Source organism: Rhinopithecus roxellana, chromosome 4 (genome assembly GCF_007565055.1).
Source record: "Rhinopithecus roxellana isolate Shanxi Qingling chromosome 4, ASM756505v1, whole genome shotgun sequence".
Taxonomy (NCBI): domain Eukaryota; kingdom Metazoa; phylum Chordata; class Mammalia; order Primates; family Cercopithecidae; genus Rhinopithecus; species Rhinopithecus roxellana.
This window is the reverse complement of record NC_044552.1, coordinates 71,031,192-71,050,475: the sequence shown is the minus strand read 5'-3', so window position 1 is coordinate 71,050,475 and position 19,284 is coordinate 71,031,192. Positions and strand designations below refer to the sequence as shown.

Sequence of the window (19,284 nt, the reverse complement as noted above, 5' to 3'; positions counted from 1 at the left end):
TGGGGCTGTTAATGTAAGACATAGCCAGACCACCAGATTCTGGGTGTTCTTGTCCTAGAGCCTTGTCTCTGGCCTAGTCTTGTGACTCTGCGTTATTTCAGCCTCTGAAGTTTGTTTGAGGTTTGAGCCTCAGATTTTGTGCTTCAGGGTTTCCTGTCTGGCCCAAGCATCCTTTGTGGAAGAAAAACAACTCGAAGCCCATGAGGGAGGGTTGTGGGAGTCCCAGAAGACATATGTGTGGGCAAGAGAAAAAGGAGGATTGTGCCGAGTGATAAAACTTAAAAACCTGTCAGAGAAGCCAATGTGAATCAGTTCTTCCTGAAAGTTTGGGGTTTGGTGGTGTGGCTGCAGGGCAGCACGGAACCCACCCCAGGCATAGCTTCGGGGCTGCCTGGGTCCCCTCCTCACCAGTCTGCTGCCTGGCCCCTGCCTGTCTGCACGCAGCACACAGCGTTGAGCCCATCCTACACAAGGCGCCTTAATTTAAAAATACTGGAAAGGTTTTAGTGTTCTGGATATTGAGTGCTGCCAATGACTCTGCCTGTTTCACTCTCCCCAATTAGAGATAATGCTATGTTGGAATACCTGAAGATTGCTCAGGACCTGGAAATGTATGGAATCAACTATTTCGAGATAAAAAACAAGAAAGGAACAGAACTTTGGCTTGGAGTTGATGCCCTTGGACTGAATATTTATGAGAAAGATGATAAGTGAGTTGAAGTTCACAGTTATCTTCAGCAGGTGGGGTGGTGGGCCTGGAAACAGTGGCAAAATGGCAAATTTGTGGGTTATTTTTGAAGTTTTTATTTAGCAACTTACTATCCCCAAGTAGGAATCTTTTACGGGCTTTTGGACTGCTGTGGCCCGCTCAGAGGTGTGTGGGTTATCCTCTCTCATGGTGGGCAGGGCCAATAGTGGGCTCAGACCTGGGAGAGGATGGCAGAATAGAGCAGAGGCTGCCTCTCCTCCTCCTGCCTCTAAGGTTCCACCTCAGCTACCTGCAGGTACCAGCACATCCATTCATAGCTACTTCACAGGCAGCCCAGCCAGTGCTGACTCCTGGCTCCAGGTTTGTGCTAATCCAACCAAGAATGTTGATGGTGTGATGAGAGACTTGAAGAGCTGTAAACAATAGCTTGTATGTGTAGACTCTTTAGCTAAATGCTGGGAGTCTGCAGGAGATACCTGAATTACCTCACATTTAGTTATGTTGTTTGTTGAGTGAGGGCCTGTAAGCAAGCTGGGTAGTGCGGCAGAGCCAGGCCTCTCCACAGGGACAGACAGTCCTGCTTTCAGATACAGGGCATTTGACAGGGAAAGTCATCCTAGTTCGTGAGGGTAGGTTTCCCATGGTGAGTCCACGACATCAGCATAAGCCTAGATTCTACATTGATCTGATCAGAAGATACCTGAATTTAAGAGGCAGAAGGAAACTACCTCTGGAAAGAGAAGGGAGAGGCTCCTGACTGCCTTCTGACAACTGTCTCTGCCCCGATTGTCTACAGTCAGCCTGATTGCTCTGCAGGGCTCCCCTAAACAAACCCTCTGATGGCCTCCAGCTTCAGGGACCTGGCAGAGAAGGTGCCAGGGCAAGAATGCTCCTGGGGTCTTTTTGCCAAGCCCTGCCTTTTGGCCTGGGTTCCTGCTTTCCACGTAAGGAGCAGAGTGGCCCAGAGTTCCTGGATGTACCTGGTTTCCTTCCTAGCCTCATGTTGTTCCTTGAAATGATGGCTCTCCCCATTTCCCACTTGAGGCTCACCCATCTCACCTGTTCTCAGGTATTTCTATTCTCAGCTCCCCCACATCTCAGGTTCCCCAAAAATCCTCTCTGGAATTATCAAAGGGAGTGGTGCTGCTTTCCACAAATGACCTGCACATGAGTCCATCTCTCCATTCGCAACCATGTGGATTCCTGCCAGAACCCAGGGCACAGATCTATTTCACTTGGGGGTCAGGGACCTATGCCAGCTGTGCCCAACCTCCTCTCACTTCCAGGGCCCACGTGGTGATACTGCACAGGGAGGGAGGCAGGCGCTGTCTGCTGGAAGGAAGGTGCCCATTAGGGATGGAGTTAGTTACGCGATCCAATGTGATTTACCTGTCAGAATGACAGGAGCTCCTCAGAGAACCTGGAAATGAGATATTGAGGACTCTCGGTTCGCTCCTTCTCTGAGTGTGCTGGATGTAGCATTGGTAAAGAAGCGGGAAAAAGCCAGGCACAGCGGCTCACACCTGGAATTCCAGTACTCTGGGAGGCCGAGGCAGGTGGATCCCTTGAGCTCAGAGTCTCAACCAGCCTGGGGAACATGGCGAAACCCCGTCTCTACCACAAATTTAAAAAATCAGCTGGCTATGGTGGTGCATGCCTGTGGTCCCAGTCACTCAGGAGGCTGAGGTGGGACGATCACTTGAGCCTGGGAGGCAGAGGTTGTAGTAAGCCAAGATTGTGCCACTGCACTCTAGCCTGGGTGACAGAGCGAGACTGTGTCTCAAAAAAAAATTTAAAGAAGTGGGGAAAGTGGGTAGATACAGGAACTTGGAACCAGGACACCATCTTTCTGGGAGACCCCAGTGCTGAAGCCGTAGCTCTTAAGATAGTCATGCCAAGGAGAGGTGCACAAAGTCCTCGTGGGAACGTATGTAGGAAACTGCCTCTGCCTTTGAAATCTCTTGAACAAGACCAGATTTTCTAATGTGGCTAGGCCAGGGCTGTCCAAACAGGTTTTTCAACCTGCAGGAAAACAGCCATGAGCAGGAACTTGCTGATGTCAGCTTGTAGCTGCCCCAGCCCACGTTAAGTGTCCATTTCTTCCAAGTAAAAATGTGGCTGTGTGCCCTATTTAGTACTGGTCTAGCTCTCTGCTACCCCTTCCCCACCATTGAGCGGTGAACCTGGCAACTCTCTCAGATGGTTCTTTTCCCTCAGAGCACACTGGGGTGTTGGACAGGCTCACTTTCTGCCTCTCTTCTCCCCATTCCTGAAGGCACACCCCTCTCTTCACAAAAAAAAAGCATTTATGTAGATATTCAGTCAATTAATAGGCCCAAATTCTTTCCCTTTTGAACAAATATTGACAACGTGGTAGCAGCATAAGCAGGAGACTGTCCTGAAGTCTGAGGAGTGCTGAGAACAGCCAGCTGTTGCGCTGTTACCTCTGTCGGTGGAACTAGGAGAATTAGATATGCCTGAAACATTGTTCAGGTGAGAAAGCTAACCTATTGAATATGGAAATTGAGCTCTAAGAGATTTGTACTCTGCAAGTAAAGTCTCTGTTTTATTAAAACACTTACCTGTTTAGTACTAAATAGGGTCTGGCTGGAAATCTGTCTCTTGGGGTCCCCTTTTCATTGTACACATAACCATTAAGTGGGAGCATGTAGGACTATTTGTCATCTTTCTTTAAACCCTTAGCTTGGACTAGGTGGGAGTATAAAGAGGACAAAAACAGGTAAGCGCCCTCCTGACTGGCATTATAAGCTTGTGAACAGAGAAAGTTCAGTTTAGCTGAGTTAGAATTTGAAACCTGACACTCTCAGACCAAAAACAAAAACTACAGGAACCTGATCTATCTGTAGTCCTATAAAATCACTTTTTTTCCCCTTAGCTTCATCCTTCTTTGGTCAGATTTCATCATAGAAGTACTTCTGTAGGTGGGAGTTTCTGGAAGTGCACTAGGTCCAGGGCTCCCTTCTTAAAGGGAAAGGGCGCACGGGGAGCTTGGAGACTGGAACAGGAGCCACAGAACGTGTGTTTTAAATTCCTTGCAGATAGGTACTCAGGGCTTCACTTGCTGTCTCACATCTCTTTCCATCTGCACATCACTTGTCACCCTCTGGCCCTCTAACACATTTCCAGGAAAATTGCAAGCATCCATATCCTTCCTCAAAATGAAAGTGCATATGATATGCTAGAAGTTGGTTATGTTTTGTTCTTTTGATGTAAAATTTAAATACAATGAAATGTAATCTTAAGTGTTCATTTGCTGAGTGAAATTTTTAAATCATTCATTCTTGCATTTATTTATTTATTTATTTATTTATTTATTTATTTATTTATTTATTTATTTTTGAGACGGAGTCTCACTGTGCCACCCAGGGTGGAGGTGCAGTGGCACAATCTCGGCTCACTGTACCCTCTGCCTCCTGGGTTCAAGCGGTTCTCCTGCCTCAGCCTCCCGAGTAGCTGGGACTACAGACATGCGCCACCACGCCCGGCTGATTTTTGTATTTTTAGTAGAGACGGGGTTTCACTGTGTTGGCCAGGCTGGTCTCAAACTCCTGACTTCAAATGATCTGCCCACCTTGGCTTCCCAAAATGCTGGGATTACAGGGGTAAGCCACCGTGCCTGGCCCATTCTTGCATTTTAAAGTCATTTCAGGCTGGGCATGGTGGCTCATACCTGTAATCCCAGCACTTTGGGAGGCTAAAACAGGCAGATCCCTTGAGGTCAGGAGTTCAAGACCAGCCTGGGCAACATGGCAAAACCCCGTCTCCACCAAAAGTACAAAACATTAGCTGGGTGTGGTGGCGCATGCCTGTGGTCCTAGCTACTTGGGAGGCTAAGGTGGGAGGATCACTTGAGCCCAGGAGGCGGCTGCTGCAGTGAACCAAGATAGTGCCACTGCACTCCAGCCTGGGTGACAGAGTAAGACCCCATCTCAGTTTAAAAAATATATATTATTTCAAACTTTAAAAAGATTCTAAAAATAGTATAAATAATTCCTATATGCCCTTCACTTAGCTTCCTCAAACATTAACAGCTTATGTAACCGTAGTCCAAATGCCAAGATCAGAAAATTAATGTTAATAATCTCTAGATCTTATTCTCATTTTAATCAGTTTTCTCACTGATGTCCTATTTCTGCCCCGAGACCCTCTCTGGAGCCACACCTACAGTGAGTTGTTAGACCTCCCCATCTCCTTTGATGTAGGATAGTAGTCTTTTTTTTGTCATGACCTTGATATCTTTGAAGAGTACTGGCCATTGACTTTGGAAAGCCCTTCAACTTGGATTGTTTGGTGTTTTCTCATTATTTGGAGTTTTACATTTTTGGTGAGAAGCAAGTGCTGTTTTGCCCTTCCAGGGCCTCTTTCAAGGTGGCACATGTGGTCAGTATATCTTATCTTAGGTGGTGCTAATTTTGATTATTAGTTAAGGTGGTGTCTGCCAAGTTTCTTCACTGTGACATCACTATCCTTCCCTTTACAATTGTTCGGTATATTTGGGGGAGATAATTTTAAACTATGTGAACATCCTAGTTCTAGCTACCATTGATGAGATTACTGTGGTATTTGAGAAATTGTGATTTTTAAAAACTTCTTTTTACATGTATTGGAATTCTGTAAGGAACCAATTTCTTTCTCCATTTATTCAGTTATATTAATATGGACTCATGGATATGTGTTTCGGTCTTCAGGTTATGATCTACGAGTATGTATCTTCTTGCTCAGGTGGTTTGAGATTTGGCCTTTAGGAGCACCTTGAAGTGTGAGCCCTGCATTCTTTGCAGGCTTCCTTACTCTCTGGCTCCTCAAGATGCACCAAGTTCATCCTTTGCGTTCCCTGTACTAGTCCTAGAATCAGCCATTTCTGCAGAGGCCTCTGTCTGGTCCCTGTTGTTGGAGAATCATGCTTTCTTAATGTGTGGCCTAAGCAAGGACACTTACAAACCCTGTGGCCCTCTTCTCTGTGGACCCTGTTCATGTCCTATATGTGATCTCGTAGGAAAAAGGAAATCCTTGGGCTTTAATTTTCCAACTTTGGTCAAGAATTAAAAGAAGTTCTTTAACTCAAAAGTGAGTCATAATTTTCATGTTTAACCTTTTTATTTTGATACTGCAATTATGCTTATGAGTGGCTATGAATTGTTTTTGAGGTTTCAAAGTCCTAAGAGGACAAACTTACTACACACACTAGAGAGCTGGAGGCCTAAGTTTTCTAAGGTCAGAACCTGTTTTGAGAGTCCTGTATAGAGACTGGATCCTAGCCCCTTGAAGTTTCAGGATGCCGCACGCTGGCTAACAGTGCTATGTGCTGTGGGCGGAGCCTCCGGAGCTTGGATCCTAGCTCCTCTGTTGGTGCCAGCAGGCTGCTCTTGTGTTTTGGGAGGAAGTGCTCCAGAAGCAACACATGCCTACCTGATGCCACTCTCAACAGGCTTTCAATGTAAGGAGGACATAGGCTGAAGTCAGTAGCAGGGCTAGTAGGTGGTATCTGGAGTTCCCCTTCAATGCTCTGAAACCTGTGAAGAAAATTACATCTTGAAGATAAAAGAACAAACTCATTTCATGTTTTGTTTGAATGCCAGTTGTGTTTTTATGGGGATTGCTGATTCTAGAGCATAGCACTGTGAAAGAAAGGATGTATACAAAAGCTTTGACATTTAGAACCATGGTCTGGTCAGTGCCCTGCCATCATTCCTGCAGGTACACCATGACTGACCATGCTGTTCCCCAGAAGGGCCAGCTGTCAGGCTTACATGTTTGCCCTCAGCCTCCAGAGTCCACCCCACTGCCTTGATTTAGTTGATGATGTCATAATGAAACTTGCATCGCTCGTCAGTATTGAAGCTGTTGGTAGGCCATAGATTGCTTGACCTTCCTGCTACTTCTAAAATGAAGGTTTTTGTGGGATGTTGGAAAGGACTGTTTTGGAGGGCAGCATTATTGGACGGTGGTTTTGAGGATTTATCGTTAATTCCCTGGTAAAATGTGTTGGAAGAATAGGGTGGGAAGCGTGAGGTGAGCAGAGCAATATGGTCTTGAAGTCATATGATGAACTTGGGAATGCTAATAAAAGCCAGAGTCTGGCCAGTCATGGCATTGCATTGGCTAAGTAGCGTTGGCCTTGTGGGGCTTTCATTAGGGCCGTTAGTTTGAGAGCTGTCCTGGAAGTTGGAGAGTGACATTAGAAGATGTCTGTCCAGCCAGGAGAACACGTACTAGAATGAAAACCAGAGGAGCAGAATGCATAGCAAGGCCTTTGTCCATTTTTCTTGGCAAGCTCTGTTGAGTATGGGACATCTAGGAACATGATGGGATCTTGGCCCTCCCTGTTGGTTTCATAGAACTAAATGATCAGTAACTTAAATAACATTCAGCAAACAGAATGTAGCAGAAGAGCCTGCATGTTAAGGGAGGCCTCAAGGGAAAGGGAGGCAGCCCCGGGGAACTGTGTGTTGAAAGGTGGGTCTGAACCGTGGAGTTTGGGGCTGGATTTGACAGCTCTTAGATGCTGAGTTAAGAAATGTGTTGACATATGAGGAGAGTAAGTTAATCAGATCGGCCAACTGAAAGTAGGGCTGCTCCAGCACAGTGCTTGAGAGTGGGCTCTGGCAGGATGAGAGATAGGCGAGTGTGGTGATGTGATGTGGGAATGAACAGCAGAAGATACCTGAGGGAGGGTCAAGGTGCCTGGGGAGGAATTGCAGTTGACCTCGAGATCACCAGCCTGGGTAACCATAGGTGCCCCAAACTGAGGAAAAACCAAAGGAAATGGGAACAGACTAAGGTTGCAGATGCCTTAAAGCCAGCCACTTGGCTTAACCTAGGACAGGTGGGAACCATTTGATAATAGCATATAACACATTATGCCTCCTGGGTTAAGAGGCATATTATTTTAATTGAAATAATAATAATTGATTTGCGAATCTCTTAGCCAATCCAAGAACATACGTATACATCTAACCATTCACTTTCTCTTTTTAACCTCAGGTTAACCCCAAAGATTGGCTTCCCTTGGAGTGAAATCAGGAACATCTCTTTCAATGACAAAAAGTTTGTCATTAAACCCATCGACAAGAAGGCACCTGTAAGTTCCAAAGGATTCTATTCAGGGGCTACTGTTTTTCATTCTTATACTTGTCAGGATAACAGATTTCTCTCTGTGATGAGTAGCCGGTGATAGTCCAAACTCCCTATGTGGTTACACTGAGGGCCAGAGATCCTGTGGGCCAGGCAGTTGTTGCAGTGGAGACCGCTTAACTTTTCACATGATCTTCCTTATGAATAAAAGGGCAGTTCTGAGTCATTAGCCAAATGATAAGCATTTCCCAAAATGCTTTGTTTTTGGTGTGGAGAGCCAGCCTGTCTCCTGGAGCACCTGGGTGTGGGGATTCTCCCCAGCACCTGACCAACAGTGGGACCTGTGAGTCTCAAGGGCCAGATTTGCCTTTCAGAGCTGTCCTGGAACTTACCCAAGATAGGGACAGTCAGACTTGGACCCAAGCATTGCTGGTCCCCAAGGTTTCGTCTAGGCTTCACCCACTTCTGTTGTCAGAAGTGTGCGTCCTCACACAGGTGACACTAGCAGGAAGTCATTTTGGGAGGAGATAGTAAGAAGGTGACACTTCATGTCCTGAAATCTGAGAGTATTGATTGTAATAGCTGCAGAGACCAGTGCATTATGGAAATTTGTTTTGGTTTTATTTATTCTGCTGACATTTAAGCTTTTGTTAGTTCAGAACATTTGAGACATATGCACATAACTGTAGCATTGTAGAAGGGGTAAGGATTTTGTTATCTAATCATAAATCTGGTTCTCTAAAAAATTGCCACCTGAAGAAATTCTGTTATCCACCTTAGAGCCTGTTCTGAATTTTACGAAGATTATAGATTGAAAAGGACTTTGTGTTCTCATGTAATTTTTGTTCCTTAGTTACAGTGTTAAGCTTGGAGAGGCAAACATGGGCTGTGGTCCATACCTTGGTTGTCTGTTAACCCTTTTGGGACTGGGTACTGCTTAGCAATGGTAAATCCACTTAGAACAGTATGTGGTGTTATTGTCCCGTTACTTCTCCCCCCATACAGGTTTGTCTAGCATAATTTAAAATCTGCAGGTCTTGACAATTTTGTGAAAGTATTTTTTTCTTTGTTAAAAATGTCTTGGCTGGGCGCAGTCGCTCACGCCTATAATCCCAGCACTTTGGGAGGCTGAGGTGGCAGGATCACGAGGTCAGGAGTTCGAGACCAGCCTGGCCAACACAGTGAAACCCCCATCTCTACTAAAAATACAAAAATTAGCTGGGCGTGGTGGTGGGCACCTGTAATCCCAGCTACTCAGGAGGCTGAGGCAGGAGAATCGCTTGAACCCAGGAAGTGGAAGTTGCAGTGAGGTGAGATCGTGCCACTGCACTCAATCCTGGGCAACAGAGCTAGACTCCGTCTCCAAAAAAAAAAAAAAAAAAGTCTCCTGCTGTTTGCAAACTCTTGGCTGCTACTCTGGGTAGTTACACAGTTATTTAAAATTGAATGCGTATTGAATGCACTCTAAGGCTCCATGGCAGCAGTTCATGTTAATATGCAACACCATGAATGGAGGGTCATAGCATCTTCATGTCATTTGGGTAGTGAGATTGGTGCGGTTTAGAAGAGCAAGAAAATTCTGAAATCTCTCATCAGTAGGCTGCTGCATACTCTTGTGATGCTACTGCCTTTTCAGAACACTTGTATTAAAAATCGGACTAGAGCAGAAGCTCTGGACTAGATTGTTTCAGAATGTTTGTGCGTGTGTGTTTGATACAAGTTCATCTCTTGAAGAGCTGAAGAATATTTCATAATAAGCCCCGAGCAGAAGCCATTGTGATACATCTCGTGCATGTGCCTTTATTATAGAGTAGCCTCATGTGAAGCCATCTCTTAAGCAAAAGAAATATTCGCTGGTGGCACGCTGTCCCAGGCACTCTTCCAGGGCTGTGTGCGCCATGAGCAAGGCAAAGCTCCTGCCCTGGTGAAGCCTACATTTAAGTGGAGGAAAGGGTTAAAAACAAGGCAGATGAGATACTTCCTGGTAGTAAATTTTAACAGTACAGCTGTGATTAAAAACTAAACCAGATCAGAAGATGGGGGTGAGATTCCTTTGGCAGGTTGGGCAGGAGCCACACTGAGGCGGCAGCATCTGCCTTGAGTGGGCGCTGGTTTGAGGAGGTGGAGTTCTGTCACCCCCATACCACCCCAGGGCTGCTCGAGTCACTGCCCTGCTTCAGTCTGTAAACTTTGGGCAGAAGAAGTTCAAGTTTTCAACATCGAACTTGATGTAAAAGAAGAGGAAGCCCCAAAGTTTGAGGTGGTGGGATTCCTTATCTCGTGTTGACTTTCAGGGGTCACCCTCACCCCATGTGGTTTCTGCTGTCAACTCACAATGAGTCTTTGTCCAGTTCTCTCCCAACAATTGGCATCTCCTTTTTAAAAGCCAGCTTCTCTTCCCTGCCAAAGTGCATACAGCAGTTTGGGGCCATGCTTTGGCTCTTTAGATGGGACCTTGTAGACAGCTGACACGGCCTGCCCAGGTGACCTTACGAGGGGCTGAGGCGGCTGCCTTTTCCCTTTCAAAAGGGCCTTTTGTTTCTGTGGCCTCCAGGCAGCTGAAATTTGGAGAAAGCAGCATTTCTGCTCTGACTCCTCAACCGCTTCCTCCACGTGGCCTTCCCAGGAGCCCCGCTGCCTTGCTGCCTCCCGCGGCTGCCTCCTGCCATCTCTGCGGCCAGATGAGCCTTGGGATTGGCCTCTTGTGGGAGAGTTTCCCAGCATCTTAGGGACTTCAAAAGAGGCCCTTTAACCTTCTCTCCTGTATTTGTAGGGTCTTGGGTTTATTTTTCTTGAACTTTCCTTGTGCCTAGTTTGCATTTTTACCTTGCTGGTCCTCGGCCAGTTTAAAAACCCTGCTCCAGGTCTTGTCGTGTCGTCGTTCTGCATCAGGAAGCTGCATCCTGCATCAGGTTAGGGACTTGGATTTAGAAACCTTTCAGTATGAATCTTTGTTTTAACTTGAGAAACCGGCTTCCTTCATAAGGCACTGGGAGAGATTTCCTGCCAGGCACTGTCCTCCCTCACCCACTGGCAGTGGACTCCCCAAATTCTCCTGGTTCCCGTTGCTGGCAGGACCTGTCTTCTGCAGGGAAAGGGGGAGAGGGGGACATTGTTATGTTAACCTGAAGTTACCATTGAGGTTTTTCATTGATCCGCCTTACCCCTGCACCCCACAACCCCATAAAGGGGAGTTGGTGCTAATCAGCGTTCTGAGTCAGTCAGGGCCTATTTGGTAGAGTCCTCTGAAGCTGTAATGCAGGATTGTTTCCTCTTGTGTAATAAGGGATAAGTGGGAAATAAAAAGGCAGGTTGCTCCCAGCTCCACAGACTCCTCCCTGGAAAACCCAATGACTTAACAACAAGGGTGTGAAACCCCAAAGACAGCCCCACCCAGGAAGTTCATGGGCTCTCAGGGCTTGGCATCACCTCTCACCCCAGGATTTCTGGAACAGATGAAAAGACTGAGAAGCTAAATAGATTCTTCTCAGATATGTCAATGAGTCTGCTCAGCCAGTTCCTCATTAGGTCTCAGAAGTTGCTGTGGGATGTATCGCGCTGTTTCTTTGTTTTAGTCACCCCGTCCATGTTCCAAATGGTCAGAAGCTGGATGCTGGGGGCCCTGAGGTTAAGAGGAAGCTGACAAAGTCACTTTTCATGGGAGAAAATAACTTTTCTTGGGATTTTCTATTCTTCTGTCTTGTAAGCTCATCACAGCAGTAGCGAGGAGTTGGGGCTAAGATTGTCAGCTGTGTCCCGAATGTTTCCAGTCATGGTCATGAGTTTCCTGAATGCTGTGATTCTGCCTTGATTTCGATGAGGCTCCTCTGGTTGCGGTCTTGCAAGGCACTAGCAATTGGAGTGACCGCTGTGTGTGTCAGCCAGCTCTTACTGCGCCAGGTGCTGTTCCGAGTCCCTCCTGAACGTCAGCGATAAGGCGTGGATGCCAGCATCTAACGGGACTGCTGGGAGGATTGAGTCCTATATCTGAAGTCCCTTGATATACTGGCATCCCTGCCTTATGGTTGAAGGCCCTGAGCCTGGTGAAGGGATGTGCTCAAGGCCATGGAGCTTGCACATGGCTGTCGGTGCCACACGAGCTGGTGATGTCTGGCAGGTACTGAGCACCTCAAATATTGACCTTGGGAAGACAGAGATGAGTGAATGTGGCCCCTGCTCTCGGGAGCTGATGGCCTCATAGGAGTGAGATGCTGAAGGGAGTCACTGGAGTGAAGCAACAGTGCCACTGCAGCGAGCATCTGTAGCGGGTGTGGCGGGTGCAGGAGCAGGGCTGGACAGCGTTGAGAGAGAACTGAGAGCATATGGGAGGCTGGACCCAGAGTCAAAAGGTCTCCGTGTGTGTTGGGCCCAGGCCCTGGAGCTCATCCTGGAGCTCCTAGGCTGGCATTGACAGGGTGGTGACCTGGTCAGCATAGCAATAACAGTGTGGGAGGGGAGGCTGTGCCAGAGGAAGCTCAAATAGAAGCAGAGGCAATCCAGGCAAGCATTGGGGATGGAGCAGTGAGGCTGGAGAGGACATCATGAAAGGTGGCTACCTGGAAGAGCAGGCAGCTCTGAGACTTGAAGGGTTTCCCAGGGCTGAGAGTTCTCACCTTGGAAAAGCTTTGCAGTTTACGTGCAGCGGGATTTCAGTGTGCATGCAGCATGTACATACCCACATGTAACCGCACACACACGCAGCACGTGCCCTTCCTCCACCCGTCCTGGAGAATGCACATTTCCAGTGCTGAGACACTGCCATCCCTGTTCTGCTACATTTGTTCTTTTAGAAAAGTTCCGGACCTTTGTGAAGTATGGTTTGGGAGAAGAAAACCAAAGGAGCTTAAGTCCAGGTGGCCCTGTTCTGTTTTGTAGGACTTTGTGTTTTATGCCCCCCGCCTGAGAATTAACAAGCGGATCCTACAGCTCTGCATGGGCAACCACGAGCTGTACATGCGCCGTAGGAAGCCCGACACCATCGAGGTGCAGCAGATGAAGGCCCAGGCCCGGGAGGAGAAGCATCAGAAGCAGCTGGAGCGGTGAGCATGGGAGGCCAGAGCGGGGGCCTGTGTTCTCCCAGCTCAGCTACCGCCAGCCCTGCCTGCCGTGGCAGCCAGTGCCTGTCAGGTGACCGCGGAGCTGATGGGGAGAGCCTGGTGGAATGGAACCCAGTCGCCACACTGGGATCTTTGAGGCCTTTGTCTCTGGGAGGTTGCTGTGGTGCTGAGTCTGGTGTCAGCCCTGGAGCGGCTGCTCCCTCAGGCAGCTCAGGCTGGCGGCAGGCCAGGGTGGCCCTCAGGATGCCAAGTCCATCCTGGAGCTGCACATACCCATGAAGTGTGTTGACCCCTCACTTTCCTGCCAGTCTAAATCTCCCTGTGCCTCTTTTTCCCTGCACCAGGCAACAGCTGGAAACAGAGAAGAAAAGGAGAGAAACTGTGGAGAGAGAGAAAGAGCAGATGATGCGTGAGAAGGAGGAGCTGATGCTGCGGCTGCAGGACTACGAGGAGAAGACCAAGAAGGCAGAGAGAGGTCAGGCGCCCTGGGGCTGGCACTCTACACTGGGTCATGCATTTCCACAGGGGCAGGGGCCACACCCACCCAGCCACCGGAAAGGAAACCAAGAACATGTCCCACGGCGCAGACTCACAACCGAAATGATAAAATAGTTACTTCGTTTGGAAAACAATTCTGTACTTCATTAACTTTGGTGCTAATTGTTCTAAGACATTGTATTTTAAAATTTCCCTAGTCCTTTGCAGTAAGTGCTCAATCACCCAGTTTCCCCGATGAGTACAGTAAGGTTTGGTGCGGTACAGTGATCTTCCCACAGTCCCATAGCCTATGAGTGACAGGACCATGCTGCACTGTCCTCGACCTCTAGACTAAAACCCAAATGCTTCTTCAGAACCAGATTCCCCAGCACAGCTCCAGTCGACAACCCCAGCAGCTGGGCTGATTACATAAGGTGCCACAGATGCTATGTTCACTGGCAGCCCTTAGCACAGATGGGAAGGGTGTTTGTGTTCTGAGTGGAGTGTGGGCCACCAGCACAGCGGGCGGCTGACCTGGGGAGAGTTAACGCCAAGAAGGTTGAGTCATGCATGCCAGAGGGTGCCTGGCCCACCACGTTGGATGGGTTTCTAGCCATCCTGAGGAAGTTGTCATGGAAACAACAGGAATGAGCTGTGAAGTGCTTTCCTCCAGGGTCACTGGAAGACATCCCCTTGACCTGTGACTTGGTCTAGGGCTCTGTGGCTTTGGGGGTGTGAATGGAAGGCGAGGGCTCCTAGGTTCGTGGGCCAAGGGCTTGAACGGCTCTGGCTTTGTGTGTTCTCAGAGCTCTCGGAGCAGATTCAGAGGGCCCTGCAGCTGGAGGAGGAGAGGAAGCGGGCGCAGGAGGAGGCTGAGCGCCTAGAGGCTGACCGCATGGCCGCGCTGCGCGCTAAGGAGGAGCTGGAGAGACAGGCGGTGGATCAGATAAAGAGCCAGGAGCAGCTGGTAGGAATGGCCTGAGTTTCAAGATGCTGAATTATAGAGAGGCTGCTTCTGTGGATGGAAAATGTGACACCTGCCTTGTAATAATTGTCATGACTGGAAGCTGTAAGCTGATCTGCTGGGGACTGAAGCAGCTGGCGGGGGAAGGGGCCGGGCTGTTGCCAGGGTCACCCGTTGAAGGTGGGTGTGGGCATCCAGGAAGAGATGGCAGGGAGGATGCACGATGAACTCTGCTGGCCATGGAGTGGGGGTGATGGGGACTCAGATGTCACAGTGGAGGCTGCTCACCAACACACATTAACACTCATTCACAACTGGACTCTGTTGAAAGGATATCAGAAGTCACTTTAGCTTGGCATTCCCTTCCCAGGCTGCGGAGCTTGCAGAATACACTGCCAAGATTGCCCTCCTGGAAGAGGCGCGGAGGCGCAAGGAGGATGAGGTTGAAGAGTGGCAGCACAGGGTGAGTCTGCATGGGGGAAACTGCACGGCCTGCGGTGGGGCCGTTCTGCAGGTGGGTGGGTTGGGGGAGAGGTCTGGGCCATGGGCTGCCATGTCCTACTGGAAGCTTCTGGGATGTCTCACGATCCTCTGCTGATACCAGTTGTGTTATTGAAGTAGACATCCCCAAAGAGATGGGTTTGACTGTACATGAGTCAGTGCAGCTGCTGGATTCATAGAGGGAGGACTTCTGATTGATTTTCACAACCTTGCTCCCTCTACCCCAAACTGTTCAGTGCTGATCTCACAGCCTCCGGTCAGGAACTGGTTTTAAATCTGATTATGTGCCCCTTGCAATGGGGTCGCAGTGCCTAAAACACAACCTCCTGCAGCTGGTATATGTAGCGGGCACCATGAAAAGATCCAGGTCCTTGGAAGTCTCTAGGCTGGAGCAAGAGCCGGGCTCTGCCGCCCATCAGCTGTTTGACTGAGGGCTAGTAGCATCACCTCTCCCAGCCTCATTTTCCTTATTGTAGAATGGGGGCGATACCCAACTCATAAAGTTGCTCTGCAGATGTGAGGTCCCATGCCCAGGACCTGGCACAGAGGTTTAATCAGCTGTAGCTGTCATTGTGAGATGCACGCAGGGCTTCTCTCTGGGAGAGAGAAGCTGGGATCCCCTGTGCCCTCCAGGAAGGCACAGCCCCTGAGAAAGTCTGGGGATGGTTCCCATTGAAGACTGCACACCAGGCTTTAAGAAGCTCTTCTCCTTCACGGATCCTCTGGCCTGTTCTTCCCCCACTGTGGCTTCTCCATCTGTGGTGGTGCCTTCTGGGGACGTGTCTCCTGGCTCTCCAGGGCTGCTTCTGCTTAGTGCCTCCTTGCCTTTGTTCCAGCCCCCATTCCTGCTGCCGATCTGTATTAGTCTGTTCTCACACGGCTATAAAGAACTACCTGATACTGGGTAGTTAAAGAAAAGAGGTTTAATTGACTCACAGTCCCACATGGTTGGGGAGGCCTCAGGAAATTTACAGTCATGGCAGAAGGCGAAGGGGAAGCAGGCACACCTCTTACGTGAGGGCAGAAGAGAGAAGCAACGGGGGGTGGTGCCAAACACTGAAACCATCAGCTCTCACTTGGAACCCACCCACTAGCACATGAACAGCCTAGGGGAAACCACCCCATGATCCAGTCACTCCCACCAGGTAATCCCCTCAACATGTGGGGATTACAGTTGGACATGAGCTTTGGGTGGGGACACAGCCATATCACCATCCGAAGTTGCAAGCAGAAGACTTTGGTTCTTAGGTTTTTGAGAAAGTACCTGTTAAGAGGTAAGTGAGGAGAGCTGGCTCCAGCACAGATCCACACTAAGCTCGACTCCAGGGCTGGGATGGGGCGGGCAGGACTGGGCATGTGTGACGCTGTTCGAAGGACTGCAAGTGGTGAGCAGGAGACCACTTGATAATGACCGTGGCATGAGGGGAGGCTAGGAACAGAGCCTGTTACTCATTTAACAGGATTTTTTTTTAATCTAAAAATTATATAATGTCTAGAGTTATAGACAGAAAAAGAAATGGTAGTTTTGTATTGTTTTGTTTTGTTTTTGAGATGGAGTCTCGCTGTGTCGCCCAGGCTGGAGTGCAGTGGCTGGATCTCAGCTCACTGCAAGCTCCGCCTCCCGGGTTTATGCCATTCTCCTGCCTCAGCCTCCCGAGTAGCTGGGACTACAGGCGCCCGCCACCTCGCCCAGCTAGTTTTTTGTATTTTTTTAGTAGAGACGGGGTTTCACCGGGTTAGCCAGGATGGTCTCGATCTCCTGACCTTGTGATCTGCCCATCTCGGCCTCCCAAAGTGCTGGGATTACAGGCTTGAGCCACCGCGCCCAGCCAAGAAATGGTAGTTTTAAAACTGCCCAGGCTCCGGCATCACAGTTCCTCATCCTGTCTTGGATGCAGAGGGTTGTAAACCCCATATGCACCTTGAGGGGCTCTTCTTTGAAGCCATGGCCCAGCACGGTTTAGTGCTGCCTTAGCGTGCCAGGACAGAGGGAGGCAACAGTTGGTTCTTACAGCCAGGAGGATAGTACTTTTGGGTGAGAAGTCCTCACCTATTAATTTGCTTTCCAAAGGCCAAAGAAGCCCAGGATGACCTGGTGAAGACCAAGGAGGAGCTGCACCTGGTGATGACGGCACCCCCGCCCCCGCCACCCCCCGTGTACGAGCCACTGAGCTACCATGTCCAGGAGAGCTTGCAGGATGAGGGCGCGGAGCCCACGGGCTACAGTGCAGAGCTGTCTAGTGAGGGCATCCGGGATGACCGCAATGAGGAGAAGCGTATCACTGAGGCAGAGAAGAACGAGCGTGTGCAGCGGCAGCTGCTGGTGAGGCCCAAGGGGCTGTGTGTCTCCAGGGGGCCTGCCTCGCTCTTGCAGCAGGCTTGGGGAAGGCAGCGATGTGAGCCAGCCCCACCTAGCACCCCTCTTGCCCTTCCCATTTTCCTAGGGGAGGGGCTGGGCCATTTGGGGAGGAAGGGACCTGACCAATGCTGCTTAATGTTGCAGACGCTGAGCAGCGAGCTGTCCCAGGCCCGAGATGAGAATAAGAGGACCCACAATGACATCATCCACAACGAGAACATGAGGCAAGGCCGGGACAAGTACAAGACGCTGCGGCAGATCCGGCAGGGCAACACCAAGCAGCGCATCGACGAGTTCGAGGCCCTGTAATGGCCAGGCCAGGACCGAGGGCAGAGGGGCGCTCACAGCGGGCGCTGCCACCGGTACTGCCAGCCTCGCCACGCTTGTGTCTTTAGTGCTCCGAGTCTAGGAACTCCGAGAGCCCAGTTCCTTTAAAAAGCAGTTACCCAACAGAAACATTCTGGGCTGGGAACCAGGGAGGCGTCCTGGTTGGTTTTCCCCAGTTGTATCATAGTGCCAAGCAGGCCTGATTCTCGCGATTATTCTCAAATCACCTCCTGTGTTGTGCTGGGAGCAGGACTGATTAAATTACAGAAAATGCCTGTAAAGTCTGAGTAAGAAACTTCATGCTGGCCTGTGTGGTACAAGAGTCAGCATCGTTAAAGGAAACCGCGGCGTGGCTTCCATCTGTGCCATACTTGTTCTGTATTTGAAATGAGCTCAAATTGATTTTTAATTTCTATGAAGGATCCATCTTTGTATATTTACATGCTTTGAGGGGTGAAAATTTTTTTGGGAAATTGAGTCTGAAGCACTCTCGCGCACACACACACAATGATTTCCTCCTTCCGTCACTCCATGCAGCTGGCAGAGAGCACAGTGATCACCAGCGTGAGTGGTGTATGTAGGACACTTGGATAAATTTTTTTTTTAGTTTTTTTTTTAGGGTTTTTTGCTTAACAGTTAGAATACATTGTTGTACTTATACACCTTATTAATGATCAGCTATATAGTATTTATATACAAGTGATAATACAGATTTGTAACATTAGTTTTAAAAAGGGAAAGTTTTGTTCTGTATATTTTGTTACCTTTTACAGAATAAAAGAATTACATATGAAAAACCCTCTAACAATGGCACTTGATGTGATGTGGCAGGAGGGCAGTGGTGAAGCTGGTTACCTGCCTGCTGCAGTCACATGTAAACAGGATTTTTACTGTTAGTGTTTTATGCATGTAATGGACTATGCACACTTTTAATTTTGTCAAATACACACATGCCACTATGACCTTTCAGACTCCAGCCGTGAAGAGACTGTTTGCTTGTGTTTGTTTGTAGTCTCTGCCATGGCCTTGGCAGGCTGCTGGAAGGCAGCTTGTGGAGGCCATTGGTTCTGCCCACTCATTCCTTCTTGTGCACTGCTTACTTCTTCGCAGCTAAGATGCCATGTGCAGGTGGATTCCATGCTGCAGACATGAAATAAAAGCTTTGCAAAGGCATGAAGCAGCATGGGTGTGTACTTGTGTGTGTGTGGGGTGGGAGGGCCACCGCCGACTCACCTGGGCTCTATTGCTGTCGTCTGGCTGGGTTTTTGTGAGAGGCCATGGTGTCCCTGGGGGTACACTGGTAAAAGAACTGACGAACCCAAGACATGGTGCTCCGTGGGGCACCTAACCTCTGGAGACAGTTTCCACGGGAGAGGACAGCTCCAACACTCACCAGGCTTCTCTAAAATGCTGCTCACCGCCGGGCATGGTGGCTCATGCCTGTAATCCCAGCACTTTGGGAGGCTGAGGCAGGTGGTTCACAAGGTCAGGAGATGGAGACCATCCTGGCCAACATGGTGAAATGCCGTCTCAACTAAAAATACAAAAATTAGGTGTGGTGCGTGCCTGTAATCCCAGCTACTTGGGAGGCTGAGGCAAGAGATTTGCTAGGACCCAGGAGTCGGAGGTTGCAGTGAGCTGAGATTGTGCCACCACACTTCAGCCTGGTGACAGAGGGAGACTCCGTCTCAAAAAAATAAAATGCTGCTCACAACAAAGCTGTGACTTTTTTTTTTTTTTTTTTTTTTTTGAGACAGGGTCTTCCTTTGGCCCAGGCTGGAGCACAGTTGTGTAG

The 19,284-nt window shown here is 49.0% G+C and overlaps 1 protein-coding gene and 1 long non-coding RNA gene across 3 annotated transcripts in view; one reads left to right on the top strand and one right to left on the bottom strand.

Annotated features, from left to right (window-relative positions):
- Positions 1-18,666, top strand: part of EZR (ezrin) — a 57,392-nt gene extending 38,726 nt beyond the window's left edge. The window contains exons 3-10 of one of the 2 annotated variants that reach the window (XM_010381532.2): positions 564-710; positions 7,715-7,811; positions 12,680-12,843; positions 13,206-13,336; positions 14,145-14,305; positions 14,673-14,765; positions 16,875-17,126; positions 17,307-18,666. In XM_010381532.2, coding sequence (XP_010379834.1) covers positions 564-710; positions 7,715-7,811; positions 12,680-12,843; positions 13,206-13,336; positions 14,145-14,305; positions 14,673-14,765; positions 16,875-17,126; positions 17,307-17,471 — 1,210 coding nt within the window. In that variant the 3' untranslated portion in view covers positions 17,472-18,666. The remainder of the gene's footprint in view (positions 1-563; positions 711-7,714; positions 7,812-12,679; positions 12,844-13,205; positions 13,337-14,144; positions 14,306-14,672; positions 14,766-16,874; positions 17,127-17,306) is intronic. The other variant, XM_030929458.1, reaches the window with a different exon arrangement.
- Positions 18,097-19,025, bottom strand: LOC115896994. Its single transcript, XR_004056954.1, has 2 exons — positions 18,723-19,025; positions 18,097-18,629 (listed from the first exon to the last, which is right to left on the bottom strand). It is a non-coding gene; the product is annotated as an uncharacterized LOC115896994 (long non-coding RNA).
- Between the last annotated feature and the right edge of the window lie 259 nt (positions 19,026-19,284).